Source organism: Fundulus heteroclitus, chromosome 20 (genome assembly GCF_011125445.2).
Source record: "Fundulus heteroclitus isolate FHET01 chromosome 20, MU-UCD_Fhet_4.1, whole genome shotgun sequence".
NCBI lineage: Eukaryota > Metazoa > Chordata > Actinopteri > Cyprinodontiformes > Fundulidae > Fundulus > Fundulus heteroclitus.
The window spans coordinates 37,836,316-37,856,830 of NC_046380.1; the positions used below are offsets into that span (position 1 = coordinate 37,836,316).

Genomic DNA, 20,515 nt, shown 5'->3' on the forward strand with positions numbered 1-20,515 from the left:
GACGTGCTCAAAAAGGCATAGCTACCCTTTTCAAAGGTGCTGCACTGGAAAGCCTGTTTGTTATAATTATCTAACCACAAGGTGCATTAAGTTTTTTTTTTTTTTTTTTTTTTTTTAACGACAGTCTACTTAATCTGTTTAGCAACAAGACAGCAATATGAAGACCAACTGAAAATCTAAATGCCTGGTTATAGTAGATCTATCTGGCCATCCGAGTTAGAACTCCAGCTACAACCAAAGTTCCTTTCAAAAGTTGTCACACTTCAGATTTGATATTAGATATTGATGAAGATATTATGTCACATACTAACACAGAGTAGGACCTATGGTAAAGTGAAAGGAAAACGATGCATGCTTTTCAAAGATTCTATCATATAAAGGCTTGAAAGGCATGGTGTGTGTTTGTATTCAGATCCCTGACACAATCAATTTTAGTAATCTTTTTTTCTTTGCAATAACAACTGCAATTTTATCTTCTAGGATTGGTACAAGTAAAAATGTAAAATCTTTTGCCCATTCTTCTTTGCAAAATAACTCAGGCTCACTGTTGCCTCATATCTAGCACTATTTATCAACTCCGACCAGCTTCCATGCCACGCTGGGAAGAAAAGCATGCCCAAAGCTCAATGCTGTCACTACCATGTTCAACTGTGGGAATCGTGTGCTCAGTGTATCACAACATTTGCATCATAAACCTAAGAAAACAAGCCACCTCTGTGCTCCCTCCGGTAAATTTATAAATAAAAACTAGATCCTGTGATATCCTTCACAGCTACGAGTTAAAACAACAACAAAATACTGGCAGTTTGGGAAGACAGGAGGTGCCGTGTAGCATTGTAGAGTGCACAAACGATAGGCGGTTTTTTTGCATTGCATGTGAAAAGCCCAGCGAGCATTTGGATAAAAATTTACACGGTTGCAGTAAGGCAAAACACTTCTCCACCAGGAAACTCTGCTTTTTAGAGTTTCTGGAGCTGCAGGGCTTCGTTTACAGGCTGGTTTGCTTGCTGGTCTAACCGGTTAGCTTGATGGGGGAACCCCGTCACTGCAACTTAGTCGGTCAGGCACACTGGAATTTCCCTCTAGCTCTGAGCTGTTTGCTGTACCTGAAAGTGGATATTAAAGCGTTTAGTAGATTTTTGATGAATAAGTGCAAGTACCATAATATAAAATGTGATATTTTTCACCAGGCAATTTAAGCATAAAAAAATTAATTTTTCTCTAATGGTGTGTTCAAACGGAAAGCAAATAAGGCAGCCTTAAAGGGTGATTTACATATTATCCCTATGGAAAAGGCCTGGTCAGGAGCTGCGTAGCTACCTGCGATGCAATTCGCTCAGCTAGAGCGATGTGATTAGCGAGTTTCGTGCAGATCGACTGGAAAGAATGTCTGAGCTCCATAGTGAGGTACGGTCAGCCACCACATCTGCCCTTCTCGGGTTCTCCCTGCCCGCTTTCTTTCTCTGATCTACCTCTGTCCTTACCTCTATTGTACGAGCGAGTCGTCCCCGGAGGGGGATAGCAATTTCGGATCCTGGACAGACAGAAGCACCACGGGAAGTGACCGTGGTGCTTCGGGGAGTAAGTGACCGTGGTGCTTTGGGGAGTCCAGAAGCTACAGCTTCTGGACTCCCCAAACTGAGAGCATCTCTAGAGGATTTGGCAGACCGACAGGGACGCCGTGCTGTTGCTCTGCTTTCCCCATTAAATACAGCACCGTGACTAGCGAAATATTCGCTTATAATTGCACAGTGGCGCAGTGGGTAGCACTGTTGCCTTGCAGCAAGAAGATTCTGGGTTCAAATCCAACCCTGGGTCTTTCTGCATGGAGTTTGCATGTTCTCCCTGTGCATGCATGGGTTCTCTCTGGGTACTCCGGCTTCCTCCCACAGTCCAAAAACATGACTGTTAGGTTAATTGGCTTCTCTAAATTGTCCTTAGGTGTGAGTGTGTGCGTGAATGTTTGTTTGTCCTGTCGGTCTCTGTGTTGCCCTGTGATAGACTGGCGACCTGTCCAGGGTGTACCCCGCCTCTCGCCAAGTGAATGCTGGAGATAGGCACCAGCAACCCCCGCGACCCCATGAGGGATTAAGCGGGTCAGAAAATGGATGGATGGATGGATAGACAGTCAAGGTATTGATTTCTTGTACCTGTGGACCCATTTTCTGTGTTTTTTGTTATTTTAATAAATACATTTATTACTAAAAACATTTCCTGTACTGTAGATATCCGAGTTTTCCTGATGTTTTTATTAAAATTAGTGTTTAAATCACTGTTTAGTAGTTGTTCAAAATTAATCATGTAGTTGTAAATTAGCAACTCTGGGCAGATGCAGGTTGGTAAAAAAAAATTAAATATAAAAATTATTATTTAAACTTTTCCTGCTTATGGATCCAGTGCAACTTAAGTAATAATGGAAGAATGACTCAGCTGTATAACTCAGCTGTATAGTAGCTGCTCATCAGCTACTATTATTTATTAGTTGAAACAAAAATATTGGATTAATTTATAGCCCTTTAAACACCTAAAAGAGTTACAACAAAGGCAGGATACAATATCTAACTTCAATCTACAGAGATTTGTCTAATGTCATAGACATATATAAAGAGTAGACCCTGCATCAACCACTCTCACCTAGAGGCGCTGACGAGATTTAGGGGCGCGATCTTGGGGCGGTCGACAAGTCCGCTCAGTGTAATGTGTTAACCAGGTGCAGAATCAATTTTAGTCAACTATACTCGCTGATTATTGAACTAATTTTCACGTTGTTTTTTTCTGAAAACTTTAAAGCTATAGCTATTATAACAAATGGTTCAGTGCATTTAAATGTTCTTAGTGTGGTTAGAAGTAATTGAATATTCTGACAGAATTGATGTATGCTGCAAACACAGCCGTGGAGGCAGCTGGCCAGACTGACGTCAGCAAGCTTCCTCACCTGACAGCGCAAGCCCAAGCTCTGCTCCAGCCAAGCACCAGATGATCAACCCCAGCTATGAGCAGCTCAGATCAGACCAGCTTGGAGGAGCTCAGCTCATTCTTTCTCTCTCTCTGCCATCTACTTCTCTCTTTCCCTCTCCTCTCCAACCAGTTATGATTTTTGTTAAATAAATCCCATTTTAAGTTATACCATGCGGGGCTTCCCTTTGATTTGTCATGGTCCAAGAGCCAGGCCATAACAAAAAAAAAAAAAAATCTATCTATTGATAGATAGATATCAGGGTTTCCTGCAGCGCTATCTTGGCGAGGCGGCTGCCTCGCCAAACTCACGCTACCGCCTCGCCAACATAAAAAAAAAAAAAAAAAAACTAACTCTATATGCTTGCATGTTTATTTGAGGTTAACACGCGGTTATTTGTTGTTGCTTTCGCGCGTGCACATTGTGAATGGCAGGGAAAAACCACAAGATATGATACGCCCCCCTGCCCCCCGCAAAACTTGTCGTCTCACCCCCTCCACCCCCCACCCCCCCCCAACTCACCGCCTCGCCTAAGCAAATTCCTGCGGGAAACACTGGATTTATATGTATTGCAGCTGCTCTGTGAAGGCATCAGAGCTTTGTTAGACATTAGCGAATTATATATATACATACACACACACACACACACACATATACATACATATATATATACATATATATATTATTCACCAATGTCTAAAGCTCTGATGCCTTTACGGAGTAGATGCAATTTTGGAGAGACGAAGTCACAAAAACTTGGACGTGTAGACCTGTATCTCTCTATCTAATATTAGAAAAATCACATTCTAATATAAACAACATCTTTTAATCTTACTTGTGAAAAGTTATCCCTCGAGCCCTGACGTCATTAGTTCGTCGATTTAAACAAAAATACGCCGCACAGTGCTGAGGTATCATTAGTGTGTTCCGCTTGAATCAGCAGGTTAGCGTAGCAGGTCGACCGCCCCAAGATGGAGCCCGTAATTCCTGCGCCACGACAGTCAATGTGGGATCTATTCTTATATTATGTCTATGTCTAATGTTTGTAAAAGTAAGAAAAGGAAGTGGCTATAGTCGGGCTTTGGATGTTGGCCTTTGTCTTATTACCACCACCCACTGGACTGAAGGTGAAGTGTAGTTTTTTGCACAACTTCCCTATTCGTTAATAGGCTAATTTAAACAAATGACCCGCTGCAATGGAAAAATGCCTACTTAAAAGCCCCAGGCTTTAAATTACCCCTTGATACCAAATCCTGGGGCTTTAACGCCCGCAGCTTTAATGGAAAAAGGGCTAATGTTTTTCTTGTTGAGAAATTCACTCCACATGACCAGCAGATTTCACAACTGGTCTGTCTGCTATGTTTTTGATGATGTTTGTTCAATGACACAAAAACTCTGTTCCTCCCAAGACTACACACAGGTGGACTCCGTTTATTTCTTACGGGATTTTTGAAAGTCACTGCTGGATACAAGTTTTACTTATTGGTGTAAAGGGGGTGAATACTAAAATACCATACAGGGGGTGAATACCACACATTTCACAGTTTTATTTGGTAAATATAAATGTAACACCATTCATCCTTTTTCTTTCACGTCACAATTACACAACCCTTTGTGTTGGTCTATAACATAAAATCCGAGTGGGACAAAAGGGGGGGAAAGAATATAAATACTCTTGCAACACACAGAGTCTACACTAAGATTTGGCTTTGAAGTGTGTTTTTGTTTTCATTAAACTAATAAATGAGGAGTGAAATTCCTGGTGCAATAAAAATAAAATAATGTTTAAAGACAGTTAATGCATGTTTTCAATCAGTCAGCATGAGGTCACTAACAACTGATTGCTAATTCTTTGTTTTGAACAGCCATGTATGCAAATTTTCTGGTGTCTCTTTGGTGGCTTACTTGATGTGCCAAAATGTAGATATTATGTCCCACGTTCCGTGGAGAAGCAGAATGTTCCTCCTCTCCATCCTCGTCCTCCTCAGGCTCCTCCACCTCTATCTCACCCTGCATGTAGGCTTTTTTGATAACTTCCACCTGCAGGACTCCAAAAGGTCAGAGGAAAGTAATCTTCATATGGTTATGGTGTCATGTGCTGGCCGTACTCACCAGCTCTTTGGGCCTCATGTTGTACAGAATTCTCTCAGCATTCTCACTGTCGTGGCGACTCTCCATAATTGCAAGAAGAAGCTTAGAGGCATTGTTCTGTGGTGTGAAAAAAAAAAAATCTGTCAGCATGGACAGCGAGTTAAATGCAGAAAAGCAACCAAAGGAGGAGCTCCAACTTTAGATATTTGCACCTTTTTCATGCCACTATTATACAGAATCAGTGGTGTAAGAGGTAGAATTAGTGCCTTTTACTATTAAACATTTTACCAAATTTCTCTTGAAGACTTTACACCAACAGCCAGATAAGATCTTGTAAAATGTTATTTTAATTATAGAGAAAGCTGCTGTCACACCTTTTCCTATCTTGACACTATATTGACGTATTTAAAAACAGGTTTCACATGTGTCTAAATGTGATGAAAAATAGCACTATTTCTAATAAAGTGCTGTTCCATTTCTGAAATGTGCGTGTGTTGCTTATTATGTGCAACGTTTAGTATAGGGCATTTGCACGGGATCAAAGCTCTAAAATTGACAGTTTCACTGCATCATCACATGGCATGTTATTTTTGCTGATGTTTTCCTGTCTCATTTTGTTACCCCAGACTGTCTGATGATAAAGATCAAGATTACGATACACGGTCTGAGTGTCCTCAAGTGGTCAAATAACTGCTGTCAGATGGACCGATTTGAAGAATTCAGAAGGAAGGGGTGAGTTATCTTCATCAGTGCAGACATAGCATCTGAACAGCATAGCATGCACTTCATGTTTAAATTGCTGGAATATTTCAGTTGTGCTTTGTGGAGCATCTGTGTGGCATTTATGACAACTTCGAAGGGCAAAATCTAACAAGTCTGTGGGAGTCTGACTTAGCTCAAGATCAAATTTCATATGCCACATTCTACATGCATCAGTGGGCAATGGTGGTCATTAAAGCTATAGGTACCATATTTTTCGAACTATTAGTCACCCCAGAATATAAGTCGCTTTAGTCAAAAAATGCATCACAAAGAGGAAAAAAATGCATAAGTTGCATGGGACTATATGCATTTATTTAGATATTTATTTCACACAATCCAAGAGTAAAAACTTACATTTAATCTGGTAAGACAATTTATTAAATTAAACAGCAGCATCCACAACCGGCTGAATAACATGGAACATGAATGGGATATTTAGCAACTCCAATCAGTAAGGATTTATCGAGTGCATTGCAGCGATGGTCAATTATGCTGAAAGTTGTCAAAATTACAGCTAAATCGACCGTGAGTGTAACGCTGCAATGTGGTAAGCTAACAGTATGACACGGATGTTTCAGAGCAACATGAAGCTCACGTGCATCAGCGAAGTTGTAACCGGCCCGGACAACAGACCTGTAAGCTAGCGCTAGCTGTTATTAACTTCATAGACAGCACCAATAACAGGGTTCTATCGCGGTCTGGGTCATTCGAGCTGCACCACTCAACGCTCCCCTGCGTGAATGCATACTGACACAGCGAAACAACAACGCGTGTTCAGTCTTTGTTGTCTATAAGTTAATGTGGTGCAGGAGCATTATAGTTTTCACAAGCCTAGCAAGCCTTCTTGTGGCGATAGACAGTATTGTTTACTCCTCGGTTCATATTGGTCAATATGAATTACCATTTTAATTTGATATATAAATCACACCTGAACGCAAGTCGCAGGGTGGGCCAAACAATAAAAAAAAGTTAAACTTATAGTCCGAAAAATACGGTAATCCTGTCCAGAAACACTTTTTATTATACTGGGTAAAATCGTCCTTCCATCCTAAAAGTAGTCAATACATTATTTCTTCAGAAAAAGGAGGTTAAAAATGTATCTCTGTGAAAGCTGCGGGGTCTGTAAACACTCTACCCAATCACTACCATTTGCACAGAATGGCAGGGATTTGTCAGAGTTTTGTCAGGAAGAGCAGGTAAGACGGTCTTGCGCATGCACAGTTATTTAAAAAGGGACTTGGGGAAACTTCTGGGAAAATTGCCAACGATACATTTAATTAACTTGAACTAGAATGTCTTTGTATTCAACTGAAATGCAATAATGTGACATGGGTATGAGAATTCAAGGTTACTCGCTGATTTATTTAGTGATGATAATTTGGCAATGCAATAAATAATTGTTTCTTATTCGACTACAATGGAATATACATTTGCTTCACACACTTTCCAATGCTTCTCCACACAGTTTGAGATTCAACAACTGTTGTTCAGAGAGAAATTGAGTTTAGTATTCCTTTGCACTGATATTGTACAGTTTTTCTTATTAGAAGCTTTTTCTCTATATCTGTTGCTACTGCAGCAAAAAGGTTATTCAGTTTTTATACATTTTTATTTTTTGTCAAATGTTTCATCTAATACCTGCATGTAGATATTAGATATGTGTATGGCATAAAATAAACAAGCAAACAACAATCTATCAAAACCAATAAGTTGACCCAAGAAGACTCACTTTGAGCTCCAGAACAAGGTCCATCCTCTTCTTACCAAGAGGGTTGATGTCATTGAGAATGAGGGCAATGATGATATCAATGCCATTGCACTCATGAGTGGCAATGCAGTTCTAGGGAAGAAATGAAAATGCATCAATTGCAGTTTACACAGTTTTACATATTTGAAACCTTATAAAATGATACATCAAGTTTTAAACAGGGTCACAATGAACTAGCAGGGGTTGCAATGCCTCTTCTTCAAAAAGATTAAGGCAGCTCAGCTTGACTTGCACATTTTATCTAAACCAACCGCAACACCTCTAAAACATGAACGTTATTTTTTGAACAGATGAAACCAAGGCAGAGCTGTGTGAAGATAATGCACCGTTCATTTGACACCTATCAACTTTCAATCACATGGAGGGGGAGTAGGGTGGGGGTGGGTGCGGTGTGTGTTTTGTGTGTGTGTGTGTGTGTGTGTGTGTGTGTGTCTGCAGTCACGGGACCTAGGCAGGCTGCAATCAGTGACTCGACCCTGAAGTCCTCTGAATCCTCCTGAATTATTATGGAGCACGTTGTGCGGGCCTGAACATTTAACTAAACACATTACTGCTGCACACGGTCCAGACCTCAACTCAAAGGAAGAAACTCAAAGGAAATACTGCGGCAGAACATTAAGCTTTGCGTAACCAGATCACCACAAACCTCAAACTAAAGCAGCATTCTAAAGAGGTGCGTTTTTAAAGGCTTGCATGATGGGACAGCAGAGAACAACATCAGTTCATGTGCTGAGAATTTTCTCAGAGTCCTGAATTTATCTCTCATAATAAGATAATTTCCATAGAGTTAGTCACACCAACAAGTAAGCAGTGGGAGCTCAGGTAGAGAAGCCCAAGATGTCATAGGTGTATTGCTAAACATAAAACTAGAGTGAAGTCGATATCAATAATTTTTTAATTTATTTTCTGTTTTACTTATCTGAAGGACAAGGACAAGCTTTATTTAAAAGCTTTATTTTAAACATAACCGGTAACCGTCAAAAAGAGGTCAACACAAATATGAAAAACTGGTCAATGTGCAAAATTGCTTTCCTGACAGAATGGACTACAGCCTTGCATAGTTTGCAGACATCAGTCTGACTCGTTAGACTCAAAGCTATAGTTTATAGTCCTGTTCAGAAACACTTTTGTTATACTGGGTGAAATGGTCCTTCTATCCTGACAGTAATAAATAGATTATATATTCAGAAAAAGGAGGTTAAAGAATTAGATTTCTGTGAAAGCTGCAACAGATCAGAGTAAAAACTCTGATCTATCGTTGCTGTTTCGGTCCGAATGGCAGGGAATCTGTCAGAGTTTTGGACCTGCTCTCACCCCCCTGTGTCCCTCAGGTTCCTGTGTTATCGCCTCATCTATTGGTTGTCCCACATGTCAATCTTTCTGACACGCTCACGTAACGCCAGTGTCCGTGCTCGTTCCCTGCTAGTTTCCACTTGCTGGCTGCACATGCACACTTCTAGTGTTTATGTATCCAGTTAGCTTAGCTGTTAGCTTTGCGGTTAGCTTCGGTGTTAGCTGTTCACTGCAGCTCCGTTGCTCTCTCCATATAGTTTGAACATGGCTGAGAGTTGCAAGAAGCTAACCGCATACAAGTTTATGAGAAGAAGAGGAAGGCTTCAAAAGAAAGAAATAAGACCAGAGTGGATTTGGGAGATTATTTTCACGCAATCCCCCGGAAGAGCGGAAGAGCAGGTAAGACGGTCTTTCCGTCCAATCTGACTGAGCCTATACTAGGGATGAAATGATGCAGATACCAGCATCGGGTGTCTGCCCGTTGCAGTCTGCTCATATTTATAGATACTACACAATGTGAGTATGACAAGAGCTACGTTTACCGTTCTAAACATAATCAGTCTGGCCCAGTAAGCAGCAGGAACACTCAAATTGAGGCAAGACGGGTAAGAAAAAGTAAGTGCTAAACCACTTAAATGCAAGCTAATGTTCTTCCCTACCTGAGGAGTCAGATGGTAGAGGAGCAATGTCACTTATGTGAAGGGTTTTGTAATGTAACGGATCTCACAAGTAAATAGCCAAACATTGTGCTCAGAAATGCTTTTGCTATTGGGGCTTCCCCTAGCTAAAGACAAATGACCTCTGGTTGCTTTCCAGTGAAACGATGTTCTATGCAAGAGGCTAAACACAAATACACAAGTTTTATTTGAAATTAATTAAAAATTAAAACATGTAAACTTTTCTCCCCATATCATAAATTTACACTACTTTGTGCTTCTCTATTGCATAACATCTAAAGAAAATACACTAAAGTTTGTGGCTGTAATGTGGAATGAAGTAAGAAGGGAAAAGCATTGCATACAGACTTTTACCAAGCCTAGTGTTGCCTCTGCAAAGTTTTAATAAGATTCAAGGATTATTCAGCCAGATGAAAGAGCAAGATATTTAAGGGTTAACTCATGTGAGCCTAATGACTCACATGATTTGCAGCAGGTCAATGACGAATGTGACCCCGGTGACATTTAACCCCACCTCAACCCAACTGCTTTCCAATCTGCATGGCTCAGAATCAACAATTAGCTGTTTTCATGTAGGACTGAAATACCTTTAGTAACAATGTTCTTCAGCCAAACACTTGTCTCAGTGTTTTCCTTGTTGGTGGATTTAAATAGACGGCTGTTTTTAGTCTTGGCAATCCCCTTTCGAGCACTGTTTAAGGGAACTGAAATCAGTTCATAGAGCCACCGGCTTTAATCAGTCACAAGATTCACGCTTGACCAAAGAATTACGACAGAGCTACATGAACACAAACCATCTACACTTGATTTTAACAACACTCCCTTAAAATCAAACCAAAAAGCTCATGCTCACAGAATGTATCCCAGTAAGTTAGCACTATAATGTTGAAGTCAAACCTCATTTCTGTTTCACAAGGAGTGCTCAGAGAGGAGATCTATCACCTGATTCTCATGACAGGGACCCTGGCAGTACTCAGTCAGGCTCTCCACAGTCTGGTTGATGAGTCCTACGTTCTTCTCGTTTATGTAGAGTCCCAGCAGCCCTAGTCCTCCTGTGGTGCTGCCACAGATGCAGTCGAGGAACTGAAGAGTCTCACACACCAGATTATAGTTGTTCTTGTTGTTCTGATTGCGTAAGAAGTTCTGCAAAATGACAAGAAAGGTGGAAAAAACACAATAACAGGTTAATTTCCCTCAATCAGGGCTTGTTGTGATTACCTCAAATAGGGTCCATGCCTTTATGACAATCATTTATACGATGACTTGAAAAAGGACTCGTACCTCTTTAGCTTTCATCACATTGTTTTACGCCACAACCTCACAAATCAGCATAATTAATTGGAGTTTTATGTGATAGAATGACACAAACTGCCGCTGCCGCATAATAATAATTGGGAATTGCAAGGGAAATGGTAAAAAAAATTTTTTTTATCTTTTTACAAACAAAAACCTACGCATATTATGCATTTATATCCAGCCTGTTTTAGTCCATATTTAGAATATAGGAACTATTTTTTGTTGCATCTACAGTTGCAAGTGTTTTGGTGTATGTCTCTACAAGAGTGGCGCTTCTAGAGAAGGCCATTGACATAGTCTGGCTGGAGAGCTTCTGTGAACATGAACGTTCAAGTCTTGTCACTGATCCTCAGTTGTCTTCATGTTTGGACTTTGAACCATTTTTAACACACTGCCCGGCCCACAAAAGGATGTCAGCAACAAATAAAAAGTCAAACCCTCCAATATTTTGTTGGACTGCTGTTAGCTTTGATTACGGCACTCGTTCACTGTGGCATTGTTTCGATAAGCTTCTGCAATGTCACAAGATTTATTCCCACCAAGTGTTGCATTACGTTTTCACCAAGATCTTGCATCGATGATGGTAGAGTCTGCCCGATGCACAAAGCTTTCTCCAGCACATCGCAAAGGTTCTCAATGGGGTTAAGGTCTGGACTCTGTGGTGGCCAATCCATGTGTGAAAATGATGGGTCATGCTCCCTGAACCACTCCTTCACAATTCATGCCTGATGAATCCTGGCATTGTCATCTTGGAATACGCCCATGGCATCAGGGACGAAAACATCCATTGATGGAAATAACCTGGTCATTCAGTATATTGAGGCAGTCAGCTGACGTCATTCTTTGAGCTCATATGTTGATGAACCTCGACCTGACCAACTGCAGCAACCCCACATCTGCCCCCACAGTCATGTACAGTAGGCACTAGGCATGATGGGAGCATCACTTCACCTGCCTCTCTTCTTACCCCGATGCTCCATCACTCTGGAATATGACCTTCTTCCATTGCTCCAGAGTCCAATCTTTATGCTCTCTAGCAGATTGAAGCTTTTTGTCCGGTTAGCCTGACTGATCAGTGGTTTTCTTAAGGCTACACATCTGGCAGTTCTTAACCCAATATTTTTAGTTCCTGCATTCTCCTTAGATGCTTTCTCTGCTTGATACATGCCAATGATTTGACCCTTCTGAAACAGACTGACATCTTTACCACAACATTAGGATGTGGCGACTTTTTTTTTATTTTTGCCAGTGTAATTTGATCTCGAGCTACACAATATATTGAATCCCAATACTCATCATAATCTCACTGAGTGAAATGTTGCAGTTTGACAAAATATTTAGTAAGATAATATGATATTTAAAAAAGGCATGCATCTCAAACTCAAATCCCTGAGGGCCGGTGTCCTGCAACTATTAGATGTGTCCTTATCCCTACCCACCTGAATCAAATGTCTACACTACCTCACTAGCATGCAGTCAGGCTCTGCAGAGCTCTGCTAATAAGCTCATATTGGAGTCTGACGTTTTGAAGCAGAGACACATCTAAAAGTTGCAGGACACCAGCCCTTGTGGACTGGAGTTTGAGACCACTGGTCTAAACCATCCCATGGCAGGTCTGGCTCATTAGCTCAAAGCTGCTGTCCTGCTGGAAGGTTAGCCTCTGCCCCATTCTCAAATATTTTCTAGCCTTCAACTGTTTTTCTTCCCCAGGTTTGCATTGTGTTCAGTTTCATCCATGTAGCCGCTAACTCTGTCCAGCTTACCTGTCCCTGCTTTCAAACAGTATCCCCCTGCATGATGCTGCCACCATCCGTTTCACAAGTGCTGTTTAACCAACCTCTGCTAACCTCTGAGGCCGGAACTAGAATGATGCATTCATAGTGCGATTCAGTTATAACAAGGTAACTTTTGAAAGTGCTTGCCTACACAGGATTTTATTTCACTTTATTAAATCAGATGGGACTGAATATCAATGCATGTCACATTTCACAAATGTGAAAGCTGTGTCCTGGTACCTTTGGTAGTAGATGAGGGGTGAAACAGGGTCATCCAGATGCCCCATTTTAAAAATGCCAGTCCCAGTTTAGACGATAAACAGAATCTGTTCATGAAGGAAGTGCTCTGTCTGGGCTGGTGGAGCTTACAAATATACACCATCATAGTGAAACCAGACCAAGACATTGAAGATATGGAAACAGCAGCTTCAGGAAGCTCTGCAACTGGTGCCTATTTTCATCATGGTTTCGTTTCTGTATAACCGAGTGCGATGATTGAAATTCAGAACGGAGGTCAGGAAGCTTGTTGTTGACTCATGAGAGGTCGGGCCATTTACGCAAAACAACGTCCCCGTAGTGGGAACAATAATGATGGCTGACCTGCAGATCTCTGTTGTGGTTCTCACAGAGCAGCTGCATGAGGCGTAGGATGGGCTGCATGATGGTGATGATGACACTCATCTCGCCTTCGTCTTGGCTTTTATCAGCGGTCGGGATGGGGGTACCGTCAGCGGCAGCCTGGTGCTCCTCGGCCTCTGCCTCCCGACGGTAGGTGGTGTAGGCTTTCTTGGTGACAGCAGAGGCCTCCACCAGCTGCTCCTTCACTTCCTCAGTTACCATTGCAACCACTGGCACGTCTTTCACTAACCAAAATTATAGAAAAGTGAGTCAAATAGAGACAATCGTGGAAATGAGATTCTTCATTTGAGAAGTTGTATAGTATTCATAAAAAACCCAAAATATTGCCCCACACATATTCCTCTGTACTGTTTCTGAGTTATTGTTGCTGCTGTTAAACATTCTGTTGTATAACAACATTAAACATATTTACCACCAGGAAGTCAGACCAAATGAATACTTGCACACATACACAACTGGGGTGATTTTTTTGCATCAGGGACTCACGCATAGACTGAGTTTAAGAGCCTTTATTCTCTTTAAGCCTCAGAGTATGTTGGTACCTCAAACTCCTGACCCTCCCTCACCTTTCTTCCGTGTTGACAGGTCTTTGTCTGGCGGCTCCTCATCCTTCTTCTTGCTGCCCAGGTCACTAGTGTTGACAGTCACAGTGGCTTTAATCTCCTGCTGGGCCAGCTTCATGCGCTCATAAAACACCTTGAAGAATTTTTCTGACTTGTTGTCCCCAGTTAAACGATTATAAAATGACCTCTGGAACAACAAAAACAATACAGAAATTTAAAAATTTGGGTAGCTTTTGTTTTTATTTAAGAACATTAAGAGGATTCAACATTAGGTGACATTCTCGTTATTCACAGAATTCAAGAATAAAGAACAATGTTGGGGGTGTAATGGCAAGAGAAAGGGACATTAAAGTACCATGACAGCACTTGTCTGAATGGAATCTGTCTTCCAGGAGGTATCTAGTTGTTGTAAACATGTGAAATACTGTGGATGTATGCTGGTGAAGATTCTCAGTCTACCGGGTCATGATTAATCAAAAAAAAAAAAAGGTTAAAAACAAAACAACTGGACTTCTATGCTGAAGCTGAAGATGAACTCCACACTTCTCCAGACATTTTGAATTGAGAAAGCTTCCTGAATAGGAAGTGAAACATCTTCAGCTTCAGAATAGAAGTCAAGCTAGTTTGTTTTTTAACTTAGAAAATATATTAAAATATTAAACACCCTGCATATAAAGGTCCGACTTAAACTTGACTCTTGAATTAGACTGTTATTTTTTAAATAAGAAAGGATATAGTTGCCCTGACTTGGTACTAGACTAGGTTACAACACCTGGTTACATAAAGATGTGAAGCTCCATCACTTCTAAATCCTTTTCTGTTGAAGCATTTTGGGTGACAATGACTGACAAATTATTTGCTAGCACAGTGCAAACACCACGTGCTTGCACTGTGCTAGCAAGCAAGGCTAGCAAGGCTAATGAAAGCCTCTGCATTACAGCTGCATGTCAGCTCTAAAATAAAGGGCTGGTTCACCATTTTGTTAAGGTTTTTATTTTGTTTTTTAAGGCAATCTTGACAGCATTCTATTGTCTCTTTTGTCAAACCTGAACTGCATTGTTGTCTATTATTCTGCACAGACTCTACTTTATTATTATTAATTTAATTACTGAATATATTCTCTAAAACAGTTTGAGATTGATTCAAACTTCATTCAGTGTGTGAAACTTACAAAAAGGGAGCATTTTCAGAACTTTTTTCGTATTAGAGTCACCTTAGAATTAGACTAAACTGCCTAGTTAAGCCTGGACTGAGTTATTCCACACTGATTCCAGATTACTTTATATATATAGCCTTATTTTCCGTGGAGGGCGTGGGTAGGAGATTGCACGCACTGAATCTTGACAGCGTTTCCTCAGAGAAGAGATCTCTGATGGCCTCATTAGGCTGAAGAACACCACTGGGATTGTAAAACGGGCCCAGTAGAGGCTACACCTTCTGCAGAAACTGAAACAAACATCACTCTCTACCAGCATCTCACAACAACCCACAGGACTGAGCTTCACAGAATGTGGATGTATTTGCTTGCATTTCAACATGGTCCCCCAGCTGCAAAATGTCAGAGCAGAAAGCTGCAGAGATAGTTAGAGGAGCTGAAAAAATATAAATGCATTTTTGCTACTTGCTTTTCAGAATCAGTGTTAGGGCCGCTGCGGTTTCAGGACCAAAAACATTGGAGACTCCTCATACCGCTTTTGTTAACTTTTTCAAAAGCAGAGCTTTTGGGGAAAAAAAAGCAGAGCTGCAATTTTTAAGTACTTATTTATCTAGTTTGTACTTTTATCCTTTTGCATGTTGTCCATTTAATTGCTTTCCAACGAATCAGCAATATTTTGATTATATTTTTCTATGTTCATTATCCCAGTTAATTATTATTATCATTATTATTAGTAGTAGTAGTAGTAGTAGTAGTAGTAGTAGTAGTAGTAGTAGTATTATTATATACAGTACTAAGATAATTTGTCTATGCATTTATTAAAAAATATTTTGTTAGCCATCCTGGGTTTAAAGTGGCACTTTACAGTTCTGTTCAACAAATTAGAACATTAGGCTCATTTGTGTGAATAAACGTATATTAAAGTAACAACCTTTTAGCAGGTATAAAAACATACTTTTGTTAAACCAACATCTTCATATTATTTTTTTTATTGTGTTTTAATTAGCTGTAAGTTGAAAATGATCATAATTAACAAATAGAAAGGCTTGAAAGTAGTCTATGTGGAATTAAGCTGTATAATGTGTTTTACTAAGTGAAATAAGTTAGTAAATGAATGAAAAAAATACTTTAATTCATTGAATATGACTGTACTAGTTATTTCTGGCAGATATCTCTTTTTATTGCCTGGTGATTTCTGTTCCAAGGCTGTAAATAACTTGTTTAGACACAGTTACATAAGAATCATATCATAGGAAAACACCCTTAAGACTCTGTGCTCACCTGTCATCACCCCTGTATGCCCTCTGACCCTTGACCCGTAACATATTTGTGGCATGCTGGGGACAACGCTGGGTGTCAACGTCTACAAGTTCTCTATTGACAGTAAAGGCCAAGACAAGATGTGGGATTATCTTGCAGCCAGCAACAAAAGCATGCACACAAAAAAAGTTTCATCCGTCCAACCAGTTCCACAACTCGCCATGCGTTGCACAGGCACATACTTCAAAGTAAGCATAGGTTTAACATGAAGGTAACATGAGGGCCTTGTGATGTCACACAAGACCCTAATGAACCTTTTGCACATGTAATTGCTTTGGAAAGTGGGGAAGCTTGCCAAAACATTAGAGGGAAGCAAATGTTCCACACATAAGTAAACAAAGGGCAATCTTGTGCGACAGCCTTGTATGCATGGAGCTGTGGTTTCTTTCTGCAGCCCACTCATCTGTTCTGCCCCATTTTCCTTGCACCCCCCCCCCCCCACCCCCTTTACATAAGACCTGTAATCAGCTGAGTGGTTAAAGCGAGGGCACACTGCGCCTCAGCTCTAAACACTGTTACATCAGCCCACAGAGGGCAGGCTGCGGTGCGCCAGACGCTGGGAGAAAGGAAAACCCTGCCCTACTTTCATTGCCCGAATGGCACGAAGGGAACGTGTGGTGTGAGAGGAAAAGAGTCCGAAAGTAGGAAGGGAGGTGGGGTTGGCTGATGTAAGCAGGACTTATCACGAACAGAGATTCTGGGGCAGTTTAAAAAGCCTGTTACATAAGACTCTTTCCAGGTTCAGCCTAACTCAATTACTTGTCAGGGAGAGGGAAACATTCAAACAACGAGGAACTGCTGTGCATGGCACTAAGGCATCATATCTGTGCAGAACATCTGCAGAACAACAGCAAACAGGGCAAGTCCCCGAGATTGGACATGCAGAGTCACCTAGGAAGCCCATAGGAATACACATCCCTTCATATATTAAAATGTTTTTCTCCTCTCCTTTTATGCAACAATTTCCTCTTGCTTGTTTTTGAAGCAGCTAACAAATACCGGGTCATTTATTGATAGCGATCTGATGAACAAGCAGGGTTTTTCAAGGGGGAAAACTCCTCCAAACAGAGAACAGCTCCAGGATTCACCGTATTAACACAGAACTCATGACTGTGTCCATAAAACCTCAATTTCTTCACTAATATGAAGACAGTCATTTTGTTAACACTTGGCTGTCTTATACGCCGCGGGCAAAAGGAATAGCATGCAAATGTTGTATTGGGCTCGGTTTGCTCAGATTCTGGGTGGATATCAAACCTCATTTGTTTTTAACCAAAGTACATCTGCTGATGACTATCATAGCATGGTAAGACCGGCAAAAGCTTGCTCAGTTCAATTTCAAGTATGGAGTTACAAATTGCTTTAGATGTTGGCATGAATTTAAACGAGAAATGACGTCACCTGTGTCAGTAAAATCAGTGCATTGTGTGTTGTTTATAAAGTGAATTGTTTTAACACAAGTCCAGATGGATGGATGGATGGATGGATGGATGGATGTGGTTTACATGGCACTGAATTAATCGACGTGTTTATAACCTGCACCAGTTTCATTTTTAGTCGAGGTCCAAGCCCTGCAACAACTTTCCACCACAATACTAATTACGCTCTAGCACGGCCATCAAGGGCTCTTTCGACAGAAAATCAACAGATTCAAAGGAATAGGACCTGCTAACAATGTGATTAACCTCTCCAGACAACGTGTTCGGCACATGCATCGCCCTAACGCTTGTTGAGTCATTCTTGAAATAAGGCGTCAGTCAGCCAATTAGCCCGAGCTTTCTTCGCAGGGAAGATTAACCCTCTTTGAGCATCACTGTAGAGCCATTCAGGCCGCAGGGAGCCGTGCAGCTCCTGCTGTTGCCGGTCATGTAGGCTTAGAATGACACACCGCTCTCTCCTCTAATCTTGCAGGATCAACATGGAGTCACTGAGGGGCCTGCACTCTGATTATTTAGCGCATCTACCTTTCTCCCCACTTCCCGTCAGATGCCACTCTGGCTCCTGGCATCAACACGAGCCAGTTATGTAAGGCCTGTTTATACCACCAGTTCTCTGATTTTATCCGCCTCCCGCCTCTGCAGCCTGACACCTCAGTGAGCGACAAAGCCATCTCTATCCTTATTGGATAGCAGTAATTGGATACTTTGCCACCGCCCACCTGGCATCCAGTCAGATCTACTCCTTGAAGCTGTCACCAGACAGCCAAACACCACTGATCATTTAAAGTGAAGTGAATGTGTCAGAAATCTGAACAGGCAACTAGCCCCAACCTTAGCCAAGCAAAGTCTGGGATGTATCCAGTGACAACTAAAACGTAAGCACAACGATCTGACATAAGAAGCTGCACAGAAATAATTAAAACATCCGCAAAGCAAAGCAAATGCAAAAAGAGCAACCTTTGGAAATGCGGCTAAAGCCAGGAGGGGTGGTATGTTGATGGTGCTAATGCCTGGAAACTCGCTATGCAGAATCTTTTTAAAGCTTTCCAAGAGGTAGCCGTGCAGTGAACTTGAACCAAGCAGAGGAGGGGGCGGTGAATCCTGCTGGGGAGGGGCTGAGGGGAAGCTGCATGCCACAACAAGCCTCTTGAGCAATATTGGTTACACCTGTTTGCTACTATGAATTTGAGGGATGTCATGCAATGAAAGAACGTGTTGAAAAGATGTTCTCTTTGCCATGAGGAGCAAGGATCATCCACTTCATTACTCTAATAACAGAAACAGTCACAGAATTTTGTTGTAAAATAAGCTTCTTTTCACTTTATTCTATATTATCATTTGTGTACGGATGTGTTTGATTGGATTTATACTTTACGTATTTAAGTTAATCTGAGAGGAAATCTATCTGTAACTCAGTTTGCTTTTTCCCTGAGGTACATACAACATGATGTGACACAGAAGACCACTTATCTTAGCCTGCCCTTCAAAACAGGGAAAATGAGAGAACAGGCCATTCAAGTAGAGCAGACATGCGTTGATATTTTTATACAAGTCAGGAAGGGTCTACAAGACATTTTTTATCCACATTTAAACTTAAGGGTTAGTTTAGAGTACATGAAGAACAGGATAGGGGGAAATGTCAAAACGTTGATGTTCATGCCATTGCCCCATAGATGTTTATTATGTTTTTGTTTCTTATTAATTGGCCATTTGTGCAGCCTGTTCTACAAATGGGAACTTTGCCAATATTGAATGAAAATGTTTCAATAATGGCGATGATACCAATTATGTGATCCGAGAAGCAGAGGCGGGTCAGTAAACTTCAGGGAAGTAATAAGCAGGAGGAATCTCTCATGACGATTACCACTTTTCTTCAGGAGGAGCATTTTAATCAAAAGCTAAGGATGCCAGGTGTTGCTAAATATGCTTTTCAGATGAGTCTTATTCTCATTTTAACTTTTAAATGCCAGTTATAGATTAGTTGCTGCCATTTACTTTGAGCAATAAAACTTAATCACACATGCCCTTCAAATGACAGCACTATAATGAGGTGTATTACTAACAGTCCACCTTTCGTGGTTATTCTCTGCAACTTTCACAAACCACTTTGAAGCATGGCTTGAGATGTATTCTTCCTGTCTCAGTGTGATTTTTGTAAACACTGCGGTGACATGCTTGGCTGAAATCAATCTGTCACCCCTCTGAAGCAACAACAGAGCAAAGTTGGCAAGCAAGTGTGAAGTGGGAGGAGCATTGCAAGCTCCCTTATAACCAAATATGTTGCTGAAACTTGCTGGTTCTGTGATTCTAGCACATTTTGTCACAGGATGTGGCAGCTTGAGTGGTTGACTTGTTGAAGGCTGAGGGGCCTCGTCTTTGAGACCATAACGGCGAACTATTTAATGAAAATATTTCCTGCCCCCTTCAATTTCTCACCCTGTGAATGCTACTCTGTTCATGCAAGAGGTGTGCAGCGCACTCAGCTGCAGGCCATCTCCAAGCACCTGTGAAATGAAGACGTTGCTACTTCCCTGTCATGCATCTGGAGTATCAGCTTGAAATCCAGTTCATCAAGTTCCAGTGTGTTCAGTTTGGTTTTTTTTTTGTTTGTTTTTTTTAAACAACATTATCTTTACCTGCCAAAAACCACCTACTGTCACATTTCTCACATCTCGTGCATGTATGCTAGCTCAGGACTGAATTCTGGTTCATTTAAACTCAAGCCCTCAGTTAAAGGTTTTTTAGTCTCACTCTGTGTGATGCTGGCTTTCCCCCACATT

At 41.1% G+C, this 20,515-nt stretch overlaps 1 protein-coding gene across 4 annotated transcripts in view; it reads right to left on the bottom strand.

Annotated features, from left to right (window-relative positions):
• itpr1b (inositol 1,4,5-trisphosphate receptor, type 1b) overlaps positions 1-20,515 on the bottom strand; it is a 131,715-nt gene that overhangs the window by 41,770 nt on the left and 69,430 nt on the right. For all 4 annotated transcript variants that reach the window (XM_012874222.3, XM_036151869.1, XM_036151868.1 and 1 more), the window contains 6 exons: positions 13,824-14,007; positions 13,219-13,481; positions 10,490-10,690; positions 7,539-7,649; positions 5,069-5,164; positions 4,862-4,996 (listed from right to left, as the gene is read on the bottom strand). In XM_012874222.3, coding sequence (XP_012729676.2) covers positions 4,862-4,996; positions 5,069-5,164; positions 7,539-7,649; positions 10,490-10,690; positions 13,219-13,481; positions 13,824-14,007 — 990 coding nt within the window. The remainder of the gene's footprint in view (positions 1-4,861; positions 4,997-5,068; positions 5,165-7,538; positions 7,650-10,489; positions 10,691-13,218; positions 13,482-13,823; positions 14,008-20,515) is intronic.